Source organism: Danio rerio, chromosome 7 (assembly GCF_052040795.2).
Source record: "Danio rerio strain M-AB ecotype USA chromosome 7, GRCz13ab, whole genome shotgun sequence".
Taxonomy (NCBI): Eukaryota; Metazoa; Chordata; class Actinopteri; order Cypriniformes; family Danionidae; genus Danio; species Danio rerio.
In genome coordinates this window covers 75,032,196-75,060,000 of record NC_141027.1, presented here as the reverse complement: position 1 = coordinate 75,060,000, position 27,805 = coordinate 75,032,196, and the positions used below count along the sequence as shown (strand labels likewise).

The following is a 27,805-nucleotide window of genomic DNA, read 5'->3' as shown; positions in this document are numbered from 1 at the left end:
TTTTTTTTCTCATATGAGAATGAGAAATATGGAGTGTGTCATTTCTTCACCAAACACAATTGCAAAATAATGTTTTCAAATAACTTTTCCAAGCGTTCCCTTTGAATGGCATTGGTCAAACAAAAAGGGAGTCACACCATTCAAACTCACACCACTGGATGAATCAGTGTTGCTGTGTTCATTCTTTCTTCATTTTATTTTATGTTATTTCTACAAATATCATGAAGTCACAAACATTACTTTGATTTGGTGGATAAAGTAAAAAAAGTCAATCAATCAATCAATCAATCAATCAATCAATCAATCAATCAATCAATCAATCAATCAATCAATCAATCAATCAATCAATCAATCATTGTATGTTATTTTCATTTTAAAGGTATACCTCCAACCCAGGCTCATTATTGATACGTATCCCTGTAAACGCTTCTGGAGAGCACCAAATACATCCCAGGAGCTAAATTTTTATTTAATTTAATTTTATTTTTTTACAGTTTTTGTTTTCACAAATCCACCTGTGTACGCTTTTTTTAAATCTCAAACTGTCATTTGCACCGGTAATGTGCACCATTTGCAACCAATAGTGTTTTCAAAAGCAATCCAGAAAAAAAATCCCTCACGGCAGTTTAATTTTTACCTTTTTTTTTAGATCTTACCATGTTCTCACCCTGCTAATTACTTGTTTATTTTATTTTTTGCCTTTTATTTTATCTGCTTTCTGAAACTGTTTATTACCTGTCGCTGCGGTCAACTCTTCTCTGCATCTCAAGTCTGCTGATGTACGTGTCAAGCCAATCAGCAAACTCGTAACAGAGGAAAAGCTGTCCACATGAAGGAAAGCAGTCAGTTGGTTGCACAAAAAGAAACAGAAACCATCAGCAGTGTAGCATTCTTTTTAAAAGACGAAATACAGCCATGCATACTACCGGCAACATTATTGGCACTCTCCAGAAATGTACATGCGGGTACATTTTTGTAATGAGCCTGTGTTGGATACTTCACCCAAAAATGAAAATTATCATCATATGTTAGACAAAAATGACGATAGTTTGTAGAATACTGGTTGCTGGCACTTATTGACTTCCATAGTAGGAAAGAAAATCTTTGAAAATCACTCCTGGTACCTTTTCAAAAGATACACTTTACATATCATACAGGTGGACATTAGTTCCTTTATGGCCCATTTCCATTGAGTGGTAGAGTACGGTTCCTTATGCTTTTATGCAGGCCCGGATTAAGACCTCAGGGGCCCCTGGGCACATTAGCCCCTTTCACACAGTGATACCGGTAAATATCCGGAAAATTTACGGAACGACTTTACCGGTATATTCAAAAAAGCGCTGTTCACACAGGCGAGGACGTTACGGAATTTTTCCGGAAAAGAGCATTCACACATCCATTCCAAAATACCGGTAAATTCTGACATCATTAACCAGAAATGAGCTTTAAACGGCTGCGCTTGTATTTGTAAACATTTGACTAAATTACAAACTCTGTGGATGATCAATATTGTAAACAACTTTCGCAGGATCACTTTCGCATGTCGAGATGTTCATAATATGTGCGTGTGCAGGCGCTCACAGGCTGTTTCATGGGCACACGCAAAGCTTGAAGGTAAACAAACAACGGCTTATCATAAGCATCTCATCGATGATTATTTACACAATTGGCATTAAGAAGAACATATAAACGTGATCTGACTAACTTCTAGCAGCTAAATGTGTCTGGGAAAATATTTAAAGGCTTTTATTCTCATAAACCGCGCGGACGTAAATGCGTCTGACTGTTCTGATTGACTAAAGCAGACGTCTTACGTCAGCACGTTCTAGAAGTGCACGCGCTTATTACGGGAATCTTCCTTCTGCATTCACACAGCGCAGCATTCCGGCAAATTGCCGGTAATGTTACAACTTCTCTTTCCGGAAAATAGCCACAACGAATTAACCGGTATTTTCAAAAAGGACCTGTTCACACATACAACCTTTCCGGAAAATTGCCGGTAATTTTCCGGAAAGGTCTGTATGTGTGAAAGGGGCTATTGTCTTGTAAAGCCCCCTACCTGGTCGCACCCCAATAGTTGAATTTAAAAAATAAGAATTTAATAATTTTTAAATAAAATGAATCTATAATTTTTTGCCCACATATTAAATAAATTATATATAGTACATATGTATTTATAGTCTACAAAGATTTAACTTATTTTTCAAAGCATTGAATAAAAATACTAATAAAACTATAAAACTATATATATATATATGTGTGTATATTTTCTGTCTGTCTCTCACACGATGAATCCAGTCCGCGCTGCGCTGCCGTTAGCCTCCTCCGCCTGGTTAATGCTAGCTACTCATCATTTAAAGTTACCATAACGTCTTCTTCTGTACCCTCATTCTCCTGATCATGGGTCTGTTTAAAGATAGTGTGTATGGAAAATGCCTCAATAAAGATGCCTCCTCTCCTCTTTCTCTCGCGTTTGCTAAATCCACTTGTCCACTCATTTTTAATCTATGACAGATATAACGTTACACTACAGTCTGCTCAGTTTAGTGCCGGTTATTACAAAACTGACGTTTCCGCGCTTGACCATTGACAGCATTCTGTTTAGTTAAAGAAAGAAAGGCCATTTAAATATAATAATGATATTAATATGTGATCGCGATTTTTTTTGCTCAGAGGAAATACAGTTGTCTGAGCAATATAGTTTTTGCAGAGAGGGAGGCACCTATAAGGCTAAACATTATTAAATACTAGGGATGTAACGGTATTGTAAATACCATCATACTGCAATATTAATTTTTTTCGATATTACCGTAGTCGCATGACTCGGTAAAACTATAGGTCTTCTGAGAAAATTTGCTCAGGCGAATGAAGCGAACGGGAGGTAGCGAAAACTACAATTCCCATCAGCCCATGCTTGACCATCATCCCTTGCGGTCTGTTGACGCTACAGATCCAGTAATGCGGAAATGGAGTGTGCTGCTAGAAGCGGGGATGAAAAATAGCTGGAAAACTCTAAAGCGGGTGTTGTCGCCGCGCGCGTACTGAATAGCGGTGTTGTCGCGCGAGTTCTTATTAGCTGTGTTGTCGCGCGCGTACTGAATAGCGGTGTTGTCAGCACACTGTTCAGATTGATGCAGACATGAGACTCATGGTTTGTCCTCTCAAGTGGGGGAAAGACAATGCACAACGTTACCCACTGCTGTCAACCTGGGCCAAGTCATATCTCTCTTGTCCCAGAAACCTCAGTCCCAAATGAGAGGGTTTTTTTCTGTTGCAGGGGACATTGTAAATACCCAGAGATACCAGCTTTTACCAGATTATATTTATATGATAATTTTCCTTTAAACCCATCTCTATCTAAGTGAGTGAGTGATTAAATGTTGAATGTGATGAGTTTTTAACAATACTAAATTAAAACTTTATTTTTTTACATGGTTTAATATTTTTTTGTTATTAAAATTGAATTTCCTGTTTCAAAGCTTACAGATAGATGGCTAATTTGTATGTCATTGACTCTTTTGGCACTTTTTTGGAGTATTTTCATAAGTTTTGTTTTTTCCTATAAATGATTCAATAAATACCGTACCGTGACATTCATACCGAGGTATTACCGTACCGTGAAATTCTGATACCGTTACATCCCTATTAAATACCCATGAGACACTTGTGACTTTATATCACATTTGCATTATTTTTCAAAAATGTTTCCTTCCTGTTAAAAATAAATATATTTCCAATCTGATATGTAACGGGGAGAAAAAAAAAGTAGCACGAGTTCAGCTGATGGTGGATTCGAACCGAGTTGATGATCAATAGCGTCAAAACGTGAAGCTGCGCGCCTTACATGGTGCGCCACTGCGGCTGTATTAATAAATAGCTCTTTACTCATCTTGTCTCTACCAATCAGGCATCGATGGGCGTAAACCCTGAATAGCTTATTCCAACTAGATGCGCTATTTGTAATTAGCCTAAAAAAGACACTCCGAAATTGTCTTTTTTTCTCCCCGCTCGCAGGGGCCCCTAGTGCGCACGGGCCCCTGGGCCTGTGCCCATAAGGCCCATTGGTTAATCCGGCCCTGCTTTTATGTCAGTTTCCACTGTCAAAATGTACCATCAAGCGAACCATATGGTACCACTTTTCTTGGGTGAGTAAATGATGACCGAATTTTCATTTTTAAATTAAACATCCCTTTAATTTATGTTTAAATCAGCTAATAAATAAGCAAACGTATACCAAGCATAAAAGTTAAAAGGTATAGTTGTTCATTAAGCTTGGAACATAAAAGAAGCCCCCCCAAAAATCTATAACTTTCCCAAAAAGTCTCTATTTGTGCTCAGGAGAGATAACTGACATATTAAAAACGTCTTATTCTCTGTATAAAGCGATTTCACAAAGCTCACAGCGGCTTACGCTCAACAATATGGCCTCTCTTCTCTGCGGTCTCTCGACTGACAGCGTGAGTATTTGTAGATTTGGGCCAGTGGTCAAGCAAAGCTTATTTTAAATACATGGAGGAACATCTGTTTCTATCAGCGGCGTCTAACTGCATTCTAGGGCCTGTCTGTGTTATTCATACAATATTTAGATGACATGCCCAAGCGTAGATCTGCCGCGGAGGCCTGTGTGTGCATGTGGGTCTGTGAGCTATGGTGGGGCTGTATATCTAGTATCTGATTTCTTGTGCGTCAGAGTGATGGACGTAGGGCGTCTTACTTGCTCAGACTGATGGTGGCACGGTGAGTGTATTCACATGCAGTCCGTCTCTATTGCAGCCTTGTCATATAGAGCGGAGGAGATATTTTTTGCTCTTAAGTGCTTTCTTGCATGAGAAATGCTGCCGGTTCATCAGCGATAATGTTTTATTAAGGATTCCCGGAAAGGTGCTTTATTGATTGTACACAATGTCTCGCATGCAGACGATTACCTGAAATATGATGTAGGGATGCAACGGTTATAGATTTTGGTTGTATGATTATAGTCTGAGGAATAATCCCCGGTTATTTTTAATTTCAAAATACTACAAGTTTAGAAAATCACATGAAAACTCTTTTTAAACTCTATTTTAAAGTGTTAATAATTAGTAACCAACAACCAAACTTAGTAACCAAACAATACAGCACAAAATAATAATAAAAAACAAACTACAGTCCATTTCTCTTTGGACTTAATAAGTGATTTTTAAACAGTTTTTGGCTTTTAAACAAAAGTAATCATTTTACACTGAAAATAAATGACAGAATAAATTTAAATTAAATTGAAGTAATTAAAAATAAGAATAAAAAGTTGTATATTGTAATGTAAATTTAAGCTACATGCACTACCTGACAAAAGTTTTGTCGCCTATCCAAGTTTTAGGAACAACAAATAATAAGTTGACTTCTAGTTGATCATTTGGTATCAGAAGTGGCTTATATGAAAGGCAAAGGCCTCTAGTACATTTCCAGCAAATTAATAAATGAACAATAATAACGAAGTGTGTTCAACAACCTGAGTTATATTCTGATACACATGGTATGCCCCATATGGTCTAAAACCTGAAAGGTAGACCAATCTAAGCTTGTTTTTTTTTAAATAAAACGAATGTATATATATATATATATATATATATATATATATATATATATATATATATATATATATATATATATATATATATATATATATATATATATATACACACACACACACACACACACACACACACACACACACACACACACATACACACACACACACATATATATATATATATATATATATATATATATATATATATATATATATATATATATATATATATATATATATATATAGGCTATATATATATATATATATATATATATATATATATATATATATATATATATATATATATATATATATATTTATTTATTATATATATATATATATATATATATAAATATATATATAATACTACTTATAATATATAGTACTTATAATATACTTATAATATATAATACTACTTATAATAAAATTATACTTATATACTGATAATAAATTAATAACATTATACAAAAGCAAATAGTCACAAATAAACTGAAAAAGTCTCCTGAAATGAAGAAGGCATGAAAGTATGTTTTTTATATTTATATAGGCTAGAAGTTAATATGTTTTGTAATATTTTAATCCTTTATATTTATATCCTATATATATCCTTACTATATCCTATATATATCCTCAATATTTAATTATTTTTCATAGGTAAAGATATTTGCGTATTGCTGTACATCCTGTCTGTATAATATGTAAGCGAGGAGCACAACTAACACGCTCTGCGCTGGACTTTAGACCGGCTTTGTTGTGGTCTATTGAACATTCGATTAGTTTTTCAAAATAGCAACGTGATAGCAATGCATCTTAACACGCCTCCTTTTTTTTAGACCAGAGCACCTGTGGGCGCACATATGAGCGCAAATGCATTTGCTATTTAAACAGCGTGGCGCACAATGTCTAAACAACTACTGCGCCAAGCTGAAACTAGCAAACAACCATTGCGTCGCGCCTTGCGGTACATTGCGCCTGGTGTATGATAGGGCCCCTAGCATTACTTTAACACTTTGTAGAGTGGCATCACACACTGTAAAAAATGCTGGGCTCCGCACAATTTCTTCATGCTTTCTCAACACAAATCAATCAAGTTAGCATAATTCGTTTATTCGCTGAAAAAAATGTTGTCTGCAAAATTGTTGTAAACAATTTATTTGTGTTGAATTTAAGCAAACAAATTAAATTTAGAAATGTTTAACTTAATTTATTTGTTTAAATCCAGCCCAAACTAATGGTTTTCAACCACTTAACTTAAAATATTTTAGGAAATTCAAGGAATCATCCTTGAATATTTTTTTTCAGTGTTCATTTTCCTTCGGCTTAGTCCCTGTATTCATCAGAGGTCCACACAGCAGAATGAACAGCCATGTCGAGCATGTGTTTTACACAGCGGATGCTCTTCCAGCTGCAACCCAGTACTGGGAAACACCCATACATACTCATTCACACCTTAAACATTTAGTTTACTCAATTCACCCATAGCGCATGTCTTTGAACTGTGACCGGAGCACTCGGAGAAAACCCACATCAACATGGAGAGAACAGTGACCTTTTCGCTGTGAGGCGACAATGGTAATCATTGAGCAGGCCCGTGCAAAGACCGTCCAAAGGGCATGTGCAGGATAAAATATTTGAAATCCGGGGGGGGGGGGGGGGGGGGAGTTGTTGTTGCGCGCGTAGTCAAGAGCGGTGTTGTCGCGCGCCTACTGAAGAGCGGGGCCGAGGGTGTGTCGCGTCGCGGGGGCACTTTTCATCGTTTTAGAAGGGCACTTTCTATCCAAGACTAAAAAGAGCATGTGCACTGCACAGGTTGAGCCCTATGTGTGCACGTGCCTGTCATTGAGCCACTGTGCCTAAAGTTAACATAATTGTTTTAGCCATTTTAAGTGGATTGAACATAAAACTATTTACCTGTCCCTAAAAACCCCTCAAGAATTGTTTTGATTCAGCTCATTTTAAATAAGTCGTTTAAACAACCAGCAAAATCACTTTTTTGAGTGTACATGTAGGATTTTACCGTGTGTCTAAGCACAGTCTGACGGATATATTTTAGAGTTTATAAAAGCATGGTTGTTTTTATAGCAACTGTTGATTATTTTACAATGATTAGTTTGGAATTGCATCTATCATCCTGCTGATTTATGCCAAAATGTCACAAGCAGCAAGCAAATATTCACCGATCTGATCCATCTCAGCTAGCTATTCTGAGGTTCAGTGACACCTCTTCCTCTTTCAGAGCTAATCTGAATAACATCAGGCCTAGTGTGGTTGGAAAAGAGCGAAACAACACTCAAAATAACCCACTTTCCCCAAACACAGTTTCATATTCAGTAATTTTGTTCCTTTTTGTTTGTACTGGATGTTGTGGGAACGCATACTATGCGTGTTTGTCTATTCCGGGTCTGTTTTTTTTTTTCCTCATTGGTTTTCTATTTCGCTTGCTTACTCGACTATTGTGTTTAAAGACCCCCACCCTTCATTCATTCAAAGCCGTCGCTTGTTTTTGACAGACTTCTGTCTTCCGTCATCCCTGTTGCTGTAGCTCTGCTCCCTAAAAACAAAGCTGCTGCTTGCTAAACAAACCCCTGTATGTCTGCTCGTGTGCTTGCGGAACGCGGCGCATGTGGAGGCCTGCTTGATATCGTCCCAGTAGTCCACGTTCACTGCTGTTGGGCTGCCGAGTTACAAAAATGAGAGACAGAAAAAGCATGCACCTGCTGGCAAAACACTTGCATGTGTTTTTGTTTTGTCCACTGCATGGTTATTATAGTTAACAAAAACGAAATCTAGAATTGAAAAATCGTTTTCGTTAAATTAAATAAAAATAAAATCTTTTTTTTTTTAACTAGAACTGAAACTGTATCCTTTCTGAAAAAGCCCCTCAGCTCAAACCAGCCTGGTTGGTTGGTTTTAGCTGGTCGATCAGCCTTTTTTTAGAGGGGTTTTGGCAATTTCCAGGCTGGTTTTCCAGGTCAAAACCCATCTGAAACCAGGCTGGTAGACAAGCATAAACCAGCCAACCAGCTTAAGCTGGTTTAAGCTGTTTTTTTTCAGCAGGGTTGTGTACATACAAAACTAACCAAAACTAAATAAAATTATAGCAAAAATGTCCTTCGTTTTCGTCTTTGTAAATGCATTTGCTACAAATGTAAGCCTTTTAAAAGTGTTTATTCTGCGCTAAAGGTTTTTGATCCGTACGGCACCTCAGAGTAATTCTGCTGCAAAAACAACGGCTGGACGTGACAGCAGCCTGGTGACAACATTAAATACGACCCGAGAAGACACTTAAAAGTATTAATTAAACACATTTGTGCTCAGTAATGAGTTTTATTTCTGTAGTGATCCCAATCGCGAACGAATTGTTCTGTTTAACTGAATCTTCTAAGTGAATCGGTTGAACTAATTCACAAAATCGAACTGAATCATTTAAAACGATTCGCGTCTCAAGTGACGTTAAACACATATTCACAAAAGCGATAATACTGCGCATGCGTGATTCAGTGAACACAAACAGAATGGCTGCGTCCGAAACCGCATACTTCAATACTATATAGTATGCTAGAATCAGTATGCGAGCCGAGTAGGATGTCTGAATTCATATAATTCTAAAATCAGTATGCGAGAAGTACCTGGATGACTTACTACTTCCGGCGAGATTCTGGAGTGCGCATCGCATGCATGCTATGCTATCCCATGATGCCCCGCGAGCGAATTCATGAATGGGAGTAAAGCGACGCAACTGACGCAGGTAGGTCACGTGACCATGACAAAATGGCGGATGTAGTACGTCCGAATTCCATTCATACTTTTCACGTTCCCACTGTATAGAACGTACTTTTCTAGCGGCCCAGTAGTACGTTTAAATTTAAATGCTGTACCTACTTAGTCGTAGGCGGTTTCGGGCGCAGCCTAGTTCATGACAGCCTGCCGTGACTAAACTGTAGTTCGCTTCATTTGGTCCGGACCAAGGGCAATAAATGATACATTGTAGCATTTTCTGCCATCTTTGGGTAGTTTTCACACCACACTGATTGCTTTGGTCCGAACCAGTTGAAAAGAAAATGCAGTCATCTGACAAAATCCACATCACTCATTGGCCAGATGTTGTTGAACATATTCCCTAAACTGCTTTTCGATTGGTCAGAATTCACATGTGGGAAAATGTTAATGAAACTCACGCAGGTAAACAAACTCGCAGACAGAAAATGTCCCCTTTTACTATGGAGCTACGACTGCGCTGGCTGATTGAATCCCTGCTCATAGTTTACTATATAGTTAGTGTACATCACTTTAGACAAACTATACATTTCGAGAATGAAGCACGGCTGCGGCTGGAAAACAATGTTTTAAGACATCGCAAACGATGAAGGTGCATCACACACATCACTTCAGGAGGAGTGAATTAATTTAGCTAAACTGCCACATGTTGATCTTCCGGAAATATTACCAACGATCAATCAGGTAATGTTTCCCCCCTCTCTCTTTCTCTGTTTAAAATTGTTGGTAAAGCGCTGTCAAGAAACATTTTCCTTTTTAACTGACTGAAATATAGCTAATTGCTGACTATATAGGTAAATATATTTCGTTTTCTCACGCATGTTTCTTATGAAACCAACTTCTGCTTTAAAAAAAATCGAAAATTAGCACATTTTACACCGTTTTTCTCTAGATGATATGTATAATCCATTTATAAATAACATTTTGTTTGCGTCTAAACATTGCGACCATCCACACTAAATATTCTTATTATTTTGTTGCTGTCGTACCATGAATATTTTCTCTAATTATTATTAAACATGGGGCTAACAGATTACTAGATAAAATAAGAATTTAATCGGTTGCCATCAGCCGAGTCCTTGCCAGAAGTGGCCCGGACTCTACAGACAGACTCGGGCCGGATACACATTTACATTTAGTCATTTAGCAGACACTTTTATCCAAAGCGACTTACAAATGAGAACAAGGAAGCAATTTACACAACTATAAGAGCAACAATGAATAAGTGCTGTAGGCAAGTTTCAGGTCTGTAAAGTCTAAGAAGGAAAGCATTAGTAATTAATTAATTTATTTATTTTATTTTTTTTATAATATATGGATATGGTTGACTAGAATTGGGCCAGCGCCTTACAGCTGCATCACAACCGCATGTGCGCCAGCGAGCTGGCAGATGAATGGGTAACAATCGCCGATGCCGAGTCGGAGCCGGAGGCGCCGAAGGGAAGCCTAGCTCGGACCGATTACTACCTGCTATCTGGGTTGGTTTTATATTCACACATTTGCATTTAACTTTCTCTATATTGTTCACCACCCTAATTTGAATATTTGGTCAGAATTAGCATGCAAGTATGATTTTAAAACAACATTAGCACTATCTGACAGTAAACATGGTTGTACTTTGATAATCATTGACTGCTAATATGATTTCCCTAATTCGAATTTGGAAAGAATACTTTTCTCAAATCATATTATTAAAGAGAATATCTGAATATCTGAATATAAATCCAACTTTACCTCTATTTGCTGACTACATATTTTTGATTTGTTAAGTCCAAACATGGGAAGATTGTCACAAAAGAACTTCTTATATTTAATGAAGCAGTCTTGCACACATTTTGTACTTAAGGCAGCGGTCTTGTGGGCTGTTGTATTTGAATTTGAGTATAGGTAGAGATGGTAGTAGATAGATTGTAGCGTTCTTGTCTCAAAAAATGTAAAAATCTTTGGTTGAGTTTTCATTATACAAAATTTATTCTGATAATTTTGAATCTTGAACCTAACAAATATCCTAATTTTTCAAAAAAAAAAAAAAGATTGAACAAACTAATGCTGAAACTAATAAAAACTAAACTAAAAGCAGTTTTAAAATAAAAAAACAACAAATCTACCTCTAAAAACTAAAACTAACAAAATTTAAAAACAAAAAGTCAAAACCAAATAAAAACTAAAACTAATGAACAATCTAAAACTATTATAATCTTGCTCCACTGCATCCTATATTCACCATACCTGTTGTAATCCATTAGGGGATGCTGCGGTCTCTCCGGGAACGTCATATTAGCTTGTCTAAAGTGAGAGACGAAGCCGCTGATGACCCTGCTCATTTGCTCTAAATGCCTGGATTGCAGGAACATTAGGAATTGTTCACATGCGAAGGCTGTTGTCTATTGCGGGCAGGCTATTATGATAAGCAGACGTAATGGGTGTTGTAATTTTTCATCAAACTGCTCCAATACGGGCGGCTTACGAAGCCGGTCACGCAAAAAAGCAGATGCACCATAATGATGCTTCTATAATAACTTAAGAGAATGGTCTCATTTTCCTGTTCGTTTTTCTTTTCTAAGTGATACGGCAGCATCGCTGAATCGCTCTCTCTTTCTCCTCCCAAACATAACTTATTTAGAAATAAAACCAAGTGGCATTAATAACGCGTTAAGAGGGATGGAAATTTGTCTTGGAAATGTTTGAAGGATTGCTGCCAGGAGGGCTGGGAATTATAATGGCCTCTGGTGCGGCACCATCGGACAGAGAGAGAGAGAGGCGAGAGGAATATTTCAAATAAGAATAATGTCATCATGGAACAATTTTCAACCACACACACACACACACACACTGATCTCCTAGGCCTTCAAATGACACAATATAAATGCTCTGTCCCTCACGCCCGGCAGATGATGTCTGATATTCCATCCTTGTCGTTTTATTAAAGATTTAAACAGTTTTGCATCTCAAACAAATACTCGCTGGCCGATTTCCCTGACACCGGCAGCCTCTTTTCGTCACCGCACAACCTGGGAACGGAAACGGGGAGGGGGAGGAGAGTGGGGGCGCGGCGCTATATTATATTTCCAAGTGTGTATTTAATAAATGTAAAGAATACATTATTTTATATTATCAGTGCTAAAGGGCCCCAGTGTTAGATTCTGAGGAATATGACTCCTGTCAGATGAATGGGAAGATGGGAATGAAGCGGATGCGGTGATGAGCGGGAGAAGCCGAGTCTCATGACATTACCATTATGAGTCCTGCGACTATTAGCATGCGCCGAGGCTGTTCCTCACAATGTGATGTCTCCTTATTAGTATTAATAATAATGAGAATATTCCGCTTTAATATATCTGTGTGTTCAAGCTCATATTAACTGCTTTTGTGAGGGAATGAAAAGATGACTTCTAATGACATCCATGCTTTTATTTCTCTGCCTTTCATCTGCAGTCTTCCGACGACGACTTTATCGCTCTTGTCATTGTTTTATCAGGCGCCTTCGCCTCATTTCATCTCTCCGTCTGCTACTTTCTTTCTCTCTCGGCTCTCGGTTCGCCCTAAATCGGTTACATTTACGACACGAGTCTCTGTGTTTGTAAGAAATATTTTCATTTATGCGTTATTCTCCGTCGGGAGTTGTCAGGCGTCTCCTGCGCTCAGATGGCGTTATCAATATCCATGTCACCGGTCTGACACCGCCCATGCCGTATCAATAAACATTCTACAAAGTCCGATTTTGCTGCATCTGAATTATTTATCACGTGTGATAAGGCTCTATATTTTGTCGAAACCCAACCCTAAGTGGCGGATCTGGTTGCTTGTATGTTTGCCTTGGATCTTTAAAAGCAGTATCAAGACTGGGGCTGAGATCGACCAATTTGGCCTGCTCTGGGAAGAGGCAGCGCTGAGATGATTGTGGAGGGCTGTCAGACCCAGCGACTCCCCCAAAACTGGCAGTGACGTTCTGGGTTTGTCTCAAACTCAAAGGCCTGTCGCCCTATTGGAGGCGTCAGGCTGCAGTTCCACGCGGCCCGCTGCTGCACCGAGGAATGTGCCATCCGCAATGACTGATCCTGTCAACCCATCCGCGATCCCTTTCTGCAGGCTGACAAACACGGAGGTCACAGCCGACAAACAGATCCTGAATTTTTAATATCCACACCTTTAAGGGATTGCCTCGCTCAGGTGCAATGGCCGGCGACCATTCTTATGGTGGTGATCATTATAAAGAACAGTGACTGTTGGTCCAATTTTACAGTCGGCGATAAACAATAAACATCTCGAGACTCTAGTATAAACACGATTAAAGACTTGTGCTCTCATAACTCCGGCTTGTCCCAGATTGTTGAGTGAACACTTAGCAGATAGGGCATGATTGCAGAAGCTGGGCTTTTGTTCGAGGAAATCGAGGACGATCTTAGCATGGCGGAAAAAACTGTTGAATACATTAGCGCTGAATGCTGGAGGGGGCCGCTCTTCAGCGCTACAGCTTAAGTGCTACTGTTGCAAACCCAATCACTTTGGCACACAGTTGGAGGGCCACTGCGGCGGTTTTTGAGACTAGCATTCAGTCAACACTTTTCAAATATTCCCCATTCTTTTAAACACTGCACATACTATTTTTTTTTTTTTTTTTACTTATGTTGCTTGTTCCGCTTTAGGTCTGAAACTTTTTTGGCCGCCTAAAAGCAAAGTTTGCACAGTCTTAATGGATTTTTTTTGCTTTATTTAGCATTTTTTATATGAGTTTAGTTTATTAAGGAAGTTGTCACAATCATCAGCGATCCAGCCTGTGTAGATCGCTGAAGAACTACAAATCAGCCACTTTATTGAACTACAAATGCCATCATGCACCTCACTCTCACACCTAGAGCAGATTCCCCCTGATTTATTTCAGTCAACACTTTTCAAATATTCCCTATTCTTTTTAACACTGCACATACTTTTTTATTTTTTTATTTTTTACTTATGTTGCTTGTTCCGCTTTAGGTCTGAAACTTTTTTGGCCGCCTAAAAGCAAAGTTTGCACAGTCTTAATGGATTTTTTTTTGTGCTTTATTTAGCAATTTTTATATGAGTTTAGTTTATTAAGGAAGTTGTAACAATCACCAGCGATCCAGTCTGTGTAGATCGCTGAAGAACTACAAATCGGCCACTTTAATGAACTACAAATGCCATCATGCACCTCACTCTCACACCTAGTGCAGATTCCCTCTGATTTATTTCAGTCAACACTTTTCAAATATTCCCCATTCTTTTTAACACTGCACATACTTTTTATTGTCTTATGTTGCTTATTCCGCTTTAGGTCTGAAACTTTTTTGGCCACATAAAATCTAAGTTTGCACAGTCTTAGTTGATTTTTTTAGTTTATTTTTTTGCATTTTAATTTTGCATTTTATTTTATATGAGTTTAATTTATTAAGGAAGGTGTCACAATCACCAGCAATCCAGCCTGTATAGATAGCTGAAGAACTACAAATCAGCCATTTTATTGAACTACAAATCCCATCATGCACCTCACTCTCACACCTGGTCCAGATTCCCCCTGATTAAATGCTAAAGTGCTAAGCTGTGTCTCAAATGGTACCCTATACATTATGCACTCATGCACTATGGACTTACGCACTTACACACTCAACAGCATAGTATGACTGTAGTGTCGTCCCAAATGGAGCACTAATTTTTTTTACTAAACGGAAATTCAAAGCGTTTCCCTGATGGCATTTGACGGTCTCCAAATCAGTGAAATAAATGATTGAAGTATCAAATAATACCTGCCGTAAGTGTAACCGCATTCACCATCGGGAGGCGCTATAATCACTCTCGTAGGAGAATTTTACTTTCACCATCCAAAATAAATATAGTTATCCAACATGTGCGCCTGATAGCTCCGCCCCTTCCGCTATGTGAGCAAAGCTGCGACTGTTGAGTGCATGAAGGGTTCATCATTCCACACTTTATTTTACCGGCTGAATGAGTGCATCATCCGGGTAATTAAAGTGCATTAATTATTATTTTTAGAGTTTTCAGTGTAAACACACTGCTATCACTATTTATACTACAAAATGGAGTAGAATACTGCATAAGTATGTGATTTGGAACGCAGCTCTACTGTTGCAAACTGTTGACTCGCATTCAGATTGCATTCAGATTCAGATTGCTGAAGAACTACAAATCTGCCCCTTTAATGAACTACAAATGCCATCATGCACCTCACTCACACACCTGGCCCAGATTCCTCTTGATTAAGTGCTTGAGTGCTACTGTTGCAAACCCAATCACATTGGCACACAGTTGGAGGGCCCCTGTGATGGTTTTTGAGACTAGCATGCAGTCAACACGTTTCCAATATTTCCAATTCTTTAAACACTGTACATTATACTATTTTATTTTTTACTTATCCTTGTTCCGCTTTAGGTTTAACACTTTTTTGGCCACTTAAAAGCCAAGTTTGCTCGGTCTTAGTGGATTTTTTTTAATATGTTTTATTTTGATATGAGTTTAATTTATTTGATCTTCATTAAGGGAGGTGTCACAATCACCAGCGATCCATCCTGTGCAGATAGCTGAAGAACTACAAATCTGCCACTTGACTACAAATGACATCATGCACCTCACTCACACACCTGGCCCAGATTCCGCTTGATTGCAAACACACACAGCAGAAGCAGTTTAGGATTAATCAGATGGACTATAAGCACAGCACAACACACACACACACACACACACACACACACATTTCAGTGCATATGTATGGTCCACTAGGCTATATGAGATGGAGATTTTTTTCCAACCCTGTCAATCAAATGCAGATTTGCCAGTTTTGAAAGGGATATTAACATACTAAGGGCAAAATTTATTTGTAGTGCATTTGCTTAATTAAGAATGAATTATAATCTATGATGAATCTAAACAGAATTCTGGATATACAGCTGAAGTCAGAATTATTAGCCCCCCTGTTTATTTTTCCCCCCAATTTATGTGTAACGGAGAGTGTAACACATTTCTAAACATAATAGTTTTAATAAATCATCTCTAATAACTGATTTATTTTATCTTTGCCATGATGACAGTAAAAAATATTTTACTAGATATTTTTTAATACACTTGAAAAGCTTAAAGGGACATTTAAAGGCTTAACTAGGTTAATAAGGTTACCTAGGCAGGCTAGGGTAATTAGGCAAGTTATTATATAACAATGGTTTGTTCTGTAGACAATCAAAACAACATTTGCTTAAAGGGGCTAATAATTTTGTCCTTAAAATGGTGTTTAAAAAAATTCAAAACGGCTTTTATTCTAGCCGAAATAAAACAAATAAGACTTTCTCCATAAGAAAAAATATTATCAGACATACTGTTAAAATTTCCTTGCTCTGTTAAACATCATTTGGCAAACATTAAAAAAATAAATAAATCAAAGGGGGGCTAATCATTCTGACTTCAACTGTATGTGAAATTAGAAATGTCAAGTGCTACATTAATATTTCAAGGTAGAACAGGGTACTAATGTTTCTGATTACATTTACATGGACATCAGTAATCAACTTATTTGCCTTAATCTGAATAAGACAATAATATGGTTAAGGTGTTTACACGAGCTGCTTTTTGAATGTTCCTTTCATGATCTCATTTTACATGTTACAGCACATGATTCGATTAACATCATTGAGTCACCATGCTATTCACATTTCCTCTGGAGTTTAATTTTTAATTGAATTTTTAATTTGTCGACTGGCAGTTTCACTTTCATTCAGGAACATTTCATGCATGCCCCCATGGCAAACGAGATATTGGATGCGAGTTTGAACTGCAGGATGAGTGTTGTTTTAATGAAATTTGATACCACACGCCGTATGGAAAAAATAAACTGTGGGTGGATGTATGTGGTCCTTCTCGGACTTGGTTGGTGCAGAGAATAGCACAAACAGCCGTGTGTATAAAGACTATCCTGTCGCAAAATGAGACAAAAATCCAACATGATGGTCACAGTTTGACTAAAACAGGGGTGTCAAACTCAATTCCTGGAGGGCCGAAGCCCTGCACAGTTGAGTTCCAACCCTGCTCCAACACACTTACCTGTAGATTTCAAACAAGCCTGAAGGACTCAATTAGTTTGATCAGGTGTGTTTAATTAGGGTTGGAACTAAACTGTGCAGAGCTGAGGCCCTTGTGGAACTGAGTTTGATACCTGTGGACTAAAGTGTTCACATGTCTGTACTGCACTTCAGTATATACAGTACATACTCTACATGTCTTAATCTGATTTCTGTAATGACCTTAATCGGATTAAATTAATCAAAAATCGCTGTTTACATGGTAGACTCTTAATCAGAGTATGTCTCATTCGTATTAAAATCAGATTATTAGTGCCCATGTAAATGTACTCACTGTTTGCTTCGCAAAACAGTCCTATATTGAAACTTAAAATATTAAAACCCTCTATTCCCTCCTCAATTTGCATACGAAAGAATCCTTTCATTTGCCTTATTACTCGTATAATATCAGTTTCAACCATTTCACATGGAGTTTCAAAATAAAAGTGCAATTTTGCCATCTAGCTGGTGCTACGCATCAGAAAATATTTTCCTAAACAATGACAATGATTACACCAGTTACGCGAGACCGCTGCAGCCTTTAGAACGCAAAATAAATAGCTTCTCCTCAAAAGCAGTTGATTTGATGTCGATTTGAAGGCGAAGTGATTGTCTGAAAAACATACAATTTTCACAAGCTCTGCGTTTCTTTTTTTTTTTTACAGGCAAGAAAAGGGGACAAAGGGGCCCGACGCCCAGCCAGCAATTGGGCAATAAAGAGTCAAGTAGTTGTTGTCAAGGCTCGCTCGTCCTCTTTGTGTTCGAAACACAAGTGGAGAGCGCATCATGAACTTCTCATCGGAGTTAGGAGTGTGTGTTGTTTGGCAGCGGAGGCAGCTAGTGTTCATTAGCACTGCTAGAATGCCTTGAGGCATGTTGAGGAGGGGAGGCCGAGGGGAGGGGGTGGGGGGCTCGGTTTGTATGGAAATTGACCAGTGTGCTGTAACTGTTCGCCTGGCGCAAGTCTTTGAAGTGGAGCTGTTCAACACTGCCGCTGTCTTTGTTCTTGGTAATTGCCTAAATGATCTCAGTGGAGTGCGGGGCCACGCTACAACTGAACTAATCCAAGGCCTGCCCAATAATTTGACATCTCATCGTGCCCCCCTTCCAAATGACTCCACCGACCACCATTCTGTTTAGTGTCTTTATTAGCCCATCCGAGAAGAATCAGGGGGGGGGTTGTTTTGTGTTTGTTGTTGGAACGAGGGGCATGCAGCACGCTTAACTCCCCCCACCACCACCACATCCTTCTTCAACTCATCTTATCCTCTCTCTGCCTTTCTCCGGCCATTGATATGGAAATGAGGCCAGGCTCCATTTGCAAATCAGGGAGGAATAATTAGTCCGGAGCACTTAGCAACAACAACAATAATACATGCCTCTGATCCGGGCTGAGCTGCCCTCTCTTTGTCGTTTAACCCGCCGCTGGCAATCGGACAAGCCCTGCCGTGATGGAGCCCCCCGTGGGGAGGCGGAGGAGGGGGGGGAGCGTGCGGGAGTACAGTGCAGGGGCAGCGCTGGAGCACGGGCAGGGTTCAGGAGGCCAGCGGAGCATTGGAGCAGAGCCTTCAGCAGAATCAGGCCTGGCCCACAGCCTGATGCCCAGAGCCCACGCTGGGGTCAACTTCACAGCGCCGCTCTCGCTCTTTCGCTGTCATACGCACACACTCACGCTGGTCCGGGCCAGGGGCCGCATGCTTTACAGGAGCGAGGCTAATGCCTGTGCGGGCTGTGTTTATCATAGTCCACAACAATCGAGGGTCTTTTCTTTCAGACGATGCAGATGATATCACTGGTCTGGCGTACAGATCATTAAATCCCATAAACAGTTGAAGTTAAAATGATTAGCCCTCCTTTAAAGTTATATAAACAAAGGGGATGTGCTGAAAAACGATATTATATCAAATTGCGATACATTTTTTGTCAATAACAATTATAAGCTCTGGACTTGATTGTTGTAAGAGCCAATCACACAGCAGAAATGTGCAACACTGAGAATCTAGAAGTGCTTTGATATTAGAGATGCGCCGAATTTTCAGCCGCCGGAAATTTATCGGCTGAATATGTTGTGCCCATTTATGGACCCTTTATTTTTGTCGCTTCAGTCATTGTTGTTGTTTATTTTTTAATCTGGAAGCATAAACAATATGAAAAATAGTTATCGAAATTGCATTTTTGCCGTACATATATATATATATATATATATATATATATATATATATATATATATATATATATATATATAATTGTAAAAATTGAAGAGAGACTGTAAATTAGCATTTTTGTGATATCATGTTATATCATTGTGATATATATATATATATATATATATATATATATATATATATATATATATATATATATATATATATATATATATATATATACTGTATTTTTTATTTATGGGCGACGCAGTGGCAGAGTGGGTAGCACAGCAAGAAGGTTGCTGGGTCGCTGATTCGAACCTCAGCTCAGCTGGCATTTCTGTGAGGAGTTTGCATGTTCTCCCTGCGTTCACGTGGGATTCCTCCGGGTGCTCTGGTTTCCTCCCACAGTCCAGAGAAATGCTACAGTTGAATTCGGTAGGCTAAATTGTCCGTAGTGTATGAGTGTGACAAGCCCATACAACAGGCCGGCTGGAAGATGTAAAAAAGTCGTTATCATATGGAACTTGTTCCAAAAAGAGCCGACCCTGCAATCATACCGGACAAAGGCTAAAGTAAAGAAGAAGATTTACTCTATTTATGTTTTTGAATAGCATTATGGGACCTTGATCTTTCTTCCAACATCTTTTAACCTTGAAAAGTTCAAAAACATGACTTTTATTAACGCTTTTATTAGTTTAAAGTGATCTATTGTCTGGGTTGGTGTTGTATAAAATCCTTTAAGTATACTGTCAGCACATTTTCTGTTATTTTGCAGATTTTTTTCTGTATTTTTTTATGTGTTATATTATTTCAAAACTACTAAAAGGTCAAAAAAATCACTTACAGTAGATGAACTTTAGAGTTAAATTTTTAACATCAAAAGTCGTCAAAACAGAGATCAAGGTCCCATAATGCAATTTACAACTGTAAATAAAAAGAAAACACTTGTGAATCACAAAATATTTGTTACAGTATATATACATTTCCTGAGTGCTGTTTAACAGAGAAAAGGTTTCCAATAATTAAAGGTTTCATTAAAAAGTTTTTCAAATTATTGTCGTTTCTGTTACAAAAAAACAGATCAAAATATTATCGTTTCTGTTAAAAAAATATTTCAAAATACTAATGTTTCCTTAAAAAATGTATATCAAAATATGATAATTTCTTTTTAAAAATATATCAAAATATTATAATTTCTGTAAAAAAAAATCTAAATACTATTTTTTTCGTAAAAAATATTGATCAAAAATGATAATTTATGTTAAAATTATATCAAAGTATTATAATTTCTGTAAAAAAATACCAAAATACTGTTATTTCCTTAAATAAATATATCAAAATATTAGCGTTTCTTTAAAAAAAATATATAAAAATTAATTCATTCATTCATTCATTTTCTTTTCAGCTTAGTCCCTTTAATAATCTGGGGTAACCACAGCGGAATGAACCGCCAACTTATCCAGCAAATGTTTTCACACATCGGATGCCCCTCCAGCTGCAACCCATCACTGGGAAATATCAAAATATTATCAGTTGAAATTCAATACACAAAGACGACTGGACTAGCTATCTAAAGTTCCACATATTGATTTACACAGTGCTAGACTAATGCTGCTACTTTCACTCTAAACTCTGGGGCCCCTCAGGTGTAATTAAGTATAATTGTATTGTTTTCAAATGTATTTTTTTACTTATATTTTTTGATTATATTCTATTTGTAATTGTATTTCTTGTAATTATTATTTATTTTAAATTCTAATTTTATACATAATAATATTACATGTTAGGCACCTCCACTGTAAAGAAAATCCTAGTTTCCTTAAATATTGAAGCTGAATCAAAAAGACCTTATGAGTCCATTGAACTTATATTATGTTTAAATGACTTAAAACAACTTGCGTAACTTATAAAAATAAGTTAGAACATAATTAATGTAGCTAAATAAGTTACAATGAGCTAAAATTATGTTGTCATGAATAATCTATCATTGTTTACAGTGTAAGGTCTAAGAGTAACGCAGTTTCAATTCTCTGTATGTCCTGTACATGTGTTTGAAATGAAAACAAAGCCAACTTTGACCTTTGACTTTGATATGTTTCTATGTACCCTCAAGTCTTTATAGGCTCATAATAGTTTAAATAACAAACTTATTTATTTTGTGTTTGCTGTAATGACAGTATATAATATTTTAGAGTTATTTAGCAAGATACTGATACTGGTATTGAGCTTAAAGTGCAGCTCGAGGCTTAATTAGGCAAGTTATTGGGCAACACATGTTTGTTCTGTAGACAATCGAGAGAAAAAAGAAAATCTTAAGGGGGCTAATATTTTTAATCTCACAATAAAACCCTTTTTATTCCAGCAAAATTAAAACAAATAAGACTTCCTCCTGAAGTAAAAACATTAAAAACTGTGACAGTTTCTTTGCTTCATTAAGCATCCCTTGGGAACACAGGAGGACTAATGATTTTTGCGTTCAACTGTACATGCAGGACGGTTGTGGGAGGAAGTCTGTCATAGTGTAATGAAGAAAGCCCCCACCGCTTCCCTGTTCTGGGACAGGACCAGTTGAGAGATATCAGGTAGACCAAGGTCCCGTATAAAAGCGGCCCCTATGAATTATAAATCATAGGCCACCAGAGCCACAGCCTGTGGGATGCTGAGGGGGTGAAGAGGGACATGTTCCCGGAACAAAGGACAGCCACGGGAGGGGTCAGGTTAGGCAGGGGGAGGGCGGGATGATGGGGTGTCATACGGCGAAGGATGATGAAGGACGCTACATTTAATATGTTTGTGTGCGTGTGTGTCTCTGTGAGTGTGTGTAGCTTTCTTACATCGTGAGTACAAGAACAATGTCTGTTTGAAAAGGTAACCTCAAAAGCAAATTAGTTGCTATTAAACAAAGTGTTATGGCAGTATGAAGGTAACTATTATACTAATTATACCTGCATATACAGCTGAAGTCCACATGATTAGCGCTCCTGTGATTGTATTTTCCTTTTTCAGATATTTCCCAAATTACATTTAGTAGGACAAGGAATTTTTCACAGCATTTCATTTAATATTTTTTTATTCTGGAGAAAGTCTTGTTTGTTTTTTTTTCAGTTGGAATAAAAGCAGTTTGAATTTTTCTTTACACCATTTATGGTCAATATTATCAGCCCCCTTAAGCAGTATTTGTCTGCTGAACAAACCATTGTTATACAATGACTTGCCTACTTACCCTAACTTGCCTAATTAAGCCTTTAAATGTCACTTTAAGCTGAATAGTAGTGTCGTGAAAAATATCTAGTCAAATATTATGTACAGTCATCATGGCACAGGTAAAATAAATCAGTTATTAGAAATGAGTTAAAGTATTATGTTTAGAAATGTGTTGAATAAATTCTTCTCTCCGTTAAACAGAAATTGGGGGAAATATATACAAGGAGGGGGGGGGGGGGTGGATTATTCTGACTTTATGTCCCATTGAATTCAGCTTATTATTAAAAGAGTGCACTACTGTTTAGCAGCTTTAAATGCTTGCACTTAATCAGGGTTTCTGCTGGGTCTTAAAAAGTGTTAAATCTCAAAATCCAAATTGTATGCCTTAAAAAGTCTTAAATTTACTAAAATATGGTCTTAAATCTATTTTAAAGAGGTCTTAATTTCCCTGTGTTCATTGCTATCCAACCTGGCCAAAATCCACAAAATCACCAACAATCCAACTCAATGAAACTTTAAACTTATTATTTAAAAAGGTCATTTTTAACTCTATTTACCAAAATGGGTTATTTATTTTCCTTACTATAACATTTGTTTAAAAGTGCTCCGTGTATTTACTGCTGAGGACACCGACTTGGAAAGATTGTTGTGCATATATTTAGTTTATTATAGTTTCTATACATTTTAAAACATTTTTTCTTTTTTTTTTTCTTTTAAAGAAAATTTAAGTTGGAAAAAAAAGTGTATGGATATAAGTAGATCTTGTTTTTACACAATATTTAATAAAATAATAAACAGTATTTAGTAATATATATATATATATATATATATATATATATATATATATATATATATATATATTTATTTATTAATAATGTATTATTGTATTGTTTAATGTATTTAAAGTATAATATACAGTTGAAGCCAGAAATATGAGCCCCCTTAAATTATTAGACAGCTTGTTTAATTTTCCACAATCGTAGAGCAGATTTTTTTCAGCACATTTCTAAACATAATAGTTTTAATAACTCATCTCTAATAACTGATTTATTTTATCTTTGTCATGATGACTGTAAATAATATTAGACTAGATATTCTTCAAGACACTTCTATAAAGCTTAAAGGGACATTTAAAGGCTTAACTAGCTTAATTAGGTTAACTAAGCAGGTTAGGGTAATTAGGCAAGTTATTGTATAGCGATGGTTTGTTCTGTAGATTATTTACAAAAAAAAAAAAAAATAGCTTAAATGGGGTAATAATTTTGTCCTTAAAATACTGTTTTAAAAAATTAAAGAATTATTTCGACTGAAATAAAAGCAGTTTTTAATTTTTTAGGTCAAAATTATTAACCCCTTTAAGCTATATATTTTTTCGATATTCCACAAAACAAACCATTGTTATACAATAACTTGCCTAATTACCCTAACCTGCTTAGTTAACCCAATTAGTCTAGTTAAGGCTTTAAATGTCACTTTAAGCTGGAAAGAAGTGTCTCTATAAAAATATCTAGTCAAATATTATTTACCGTCCTCATGGCGAAGATAAAATTAATCCGGTATTAAAAATGAGTTATTAAAACTATTATGTTTAGAAATGTGTTGAAAAAAATCTTTGCGTTAAACAGAAATTGGGAAAAAAATAAATAAATAAACGGGGGCTAACAATTCTGACTTCAACTGTATATATATATGTGTTTTATATAAGCATATTTTTCCATTATATTTTAAGACAAAAATCGTAAAATCATTTGACTGAAAATCCTTGTTTATCATACCAGCAGAGCTTTCCTTAGTTCTTTATTCATTAGGCTGAAGGGCGCAGGCATATCTACAATCTAAAGAAATCATCCTGCTACATTTTATACTTTCAAAATAAAGGTCTGTTATTTCAGACTCGCTGAAAAGTGGCTGAAATATGTAGCCTCGCCTGCTGTTGAGACGTCTCTGCGATGAGGAATTTCCGAATGCGTACGTGTGTGCTGAAAATCCAAGCAACCTGCCTACTGAAGGTGCACCATAGGTGGTGCTGCCCGGTCGGTCTGTCCTGTCTGGTCGGGGGCCTCTCGCTCTCTGCTATTGGCCGTCAGGGGCCTGGCTTTGGCCCAGTTAGGAGTGGGTGAATGGAAATATAGTTTTTTGGGGTCCATGCTGATGAAAGCTTGATTGATGTGGTGTCAGGCGCTCTGTGATGGATTAAATTGTGTGTGCAGACGGCTGTGGCCCCGGCCAGTCATGGCTGTTGCTGCTTTTTCCGCGAGCCACTGCCGCGGCAGCTTTAAGAAAATTTGATTTTCGCAGCTCAGAAACAAACCGCAGCCCCTTTCTCTCCGCTGCCTGACTTCCATTTAGTTTGAGAGTGCACAAGTGATTCTTTATTGGATGAAATCTGCACTGAATTGGATAAAGTGTTAGAGCGCTGAGCCATCTATCACTATCAGCACCCGGCTCCCGTTTCGTCTTAAAAGAAAAGAATGAAAGCAACAAAAAAAAAAAAAAAAGTGAAAAGAGAAGACTCCGGAAAAAAAAAAATAGACAGCCATAGGATGTTAGAGATTTGAAAATTAACTGTGGAGTAAAGGAATATATATCTTTGTATCCTCTATTCCTTCTCTGCTAAGCCTGTTGCCTCGGTCAAAAGATGTCAAGTCCTTTCTCTATACAGCTCAAACCCTGAACCTCCCGCACACCCAAGAGGGAATGTTGCTGTCTTCAGAAGAGTATTTGGTTAACCCTTTGACACGTATCATCGAACCAGCGAGATCACTTCAGGTTGGACCCTAAGGTCTGCGATTGAGCTGGTGTTACTAGAACCTCCTGAACATCTTAAACCAGCATTCATACCACAGTTAGTTTAAACAGGTAGAATTTATCAGTATAGGTTTTTACGTGTGATTTGAGGTTGCGTTTTGATTGTTTCAATCTTAACATTTGTCCATTTTCCATTTCCACGTTACAAATAAGAAATAAATAGCATTACAATGTTGCTTAAAATGATCATGCTGGTCAGGGCCAGCCCGTGGCATAGGCAGTATAGGCAAATGCTAAGGGCGCTGTACATCCAGGGGGGCGCCAGAAATGAGCGCGGTTAAGTTGGTTTTGTTTTCGATATTTCTGACACATTCAGTTATAGCGGCAATAACTCAAAAACCTCTTACTCTAAAAACATCTCAAGTGTGTTTCCTACAAAAAGACAAAGCTGTTTATGTTTCACAGCTGTCTTCCTTTTTTTTTTTTTGCTCGACATTACGACCACTGCCCTCGCAATATGCTTTTAGCCGGGAGAGCTCGCGCTGAGAGGAGCTCTCAGTAAGGGACCGTCGGAAAAGTGCTTCTTTTTTTTTCTTTTTCTTTTTTTTTTTGCTCAACATTAGGACCACTGCCCTCGCAATATGCATTTAGCCGTGAGAGCTCGCGCTGAGAGGAGCTCTCAGTAAGGGACCGTCGGAAAAGTGCTTCTTTTTTTTTTGCTCCGTCCTGTTTTTTCCCGTTTTTTTTCCCCACTTTATTTTAAACACAGCTAATTTTCTCTTAAATGAGCACAAACACTTAAATTAGTTGGATGCTTTCATTATCATCCAGGGGGGCGCCAGAAATGAGCGCGGTTAAGTTGGTTTTGTTTTCGATATTCCTGACACAATCAGTTATAGCGGCAATAACTCAAAAACCTCTTACTCTAAAAACATCTAAAGTGTGTTTCCTACAAAAAGACAAAGCTGTTTATGTTTCACAGCTGTCTTCCTTTTTTTTTTTTTGCTCGACATTACGACCACTGCCCTCGCAATATGCATTTAGCCGGTAGAGCTCGCGCTGAGAGGAGCTCTCAGTAAGGGACCGTCGGAAAAGTGCTTCTTTTTTTTTCTTTTTTTTTTTTTTTTTGCTCAACATTACGACCACTGCCCTCGCAATATGCATTTAGCCGTGAGAGCTCACGCTGAGAGGAGCTCTCAGTAAGGGACCGTCGGAAAAGTGCTTCTTTTTTTTTCTTTTTTTTTTTTTTTTTTGCTCAACATTACGACCACTGCCCTCGCAATATGCATTTAGCCGGGAGAGCTCGCGCCGGGAGGAGCTCTCAGTAAGGGACCGTCGGAAAAGTGCTTCTTTTTTTTTGCTCCGTCCTGTTTTTTCCCATTTTTTTCCCCACTTTATTTTAAACACAGCTAATTTTCTCTTAAATGAGCACAAACTCTTACTAAATTAGTTGGATGCTTTCATTATAGATCTGTGCATTCTTACATTAACACCTCTGTTATCAAACAAACACAATGAGAGATTCATTTCCTGCTCTTCACTTAATAACTATAGTAACTTTAATCAATATGCAAATACAATTAAAACAGATTATATAAGATTGAAATAGATTAGATTGAAATAGATAGCTTTATTTCAATTTTAATAGGCTAAACCTTTTATTTTATTGTCAATATTTTCTAATGTTTGCTATGTATTCTATCATTTGAAGCTATTTGTTGTCCCATTTTTTTTTACATTCCAACGTTGACAGATTGCTAATCAATAAATAGCTATAGTGCTATCTGTTAGTTCTAACGTCCGCCAATGATATGGAAGGGCATAGATGTTATAGAAAATTGTAATAGTAATGTAACTACCCCCATCATCCCTTCCTCAGGCAAATGTGTAAATATTAGATCTATTCAGCAATGACGTTAATTGCATTGGCATCTTTATCTGACGTTTTCCCAGCTTGTAGTAGTCGATCAAAAACCTATTTATGACTATGCACTAGTAGTGGAGTTTTCTGCGATGTGACGGGGCGCCACCTGAAATCTTGCCTAGGTTGCCAAATTGGTTAGGGCCAGGCCTGATGCTGGTAATATGTATGTAAAAATGTTGTAGCCGAGTATTCTCAGTAATATTAGATTAATAATATGCTGCGTTGGGGAAAGTATTTTAAAGTAAACTTTAAAAAGTAATGCATTATGTCGGCGCCAATAGTCTAGGGCAGGGGTGGGCAAACTAGGTCCTGGAGGGCCGGTGTCCTGCACAGTTTAGCTCCAACCCTAATCAAA

General features: G+C 37.4%; 2 protein-coding genes across 2 annotated transcripts in view; both read left to right on the top strand.

The window, feature by feature from the left end:
• The window catches only part of LOC147836223 (uncharacterized), a 41,684-nt gene extending 28,282 nt beyond the window's left edge, over positions 1-13,402 (top strand). Inside the window, exon 3 of the mRNA XM_087260105.1 lies at positions 13,319-13,402. Coding sequence (XP_087116231.1) covers positions 13,319-13,402 — 84 coding nt within the window. The remainder of the gene's footprint in view (positions 1-13,318) is intronic.
• Positions 1-27,805, top strand: part of LOC147843282 (uncharacterized) — a 513,583-nt gene that overhangs the window by 215,828 nt on the left and 269,950 nt on the right. The gene's annotated exons all lie outside the window — the stretch shown is intronic.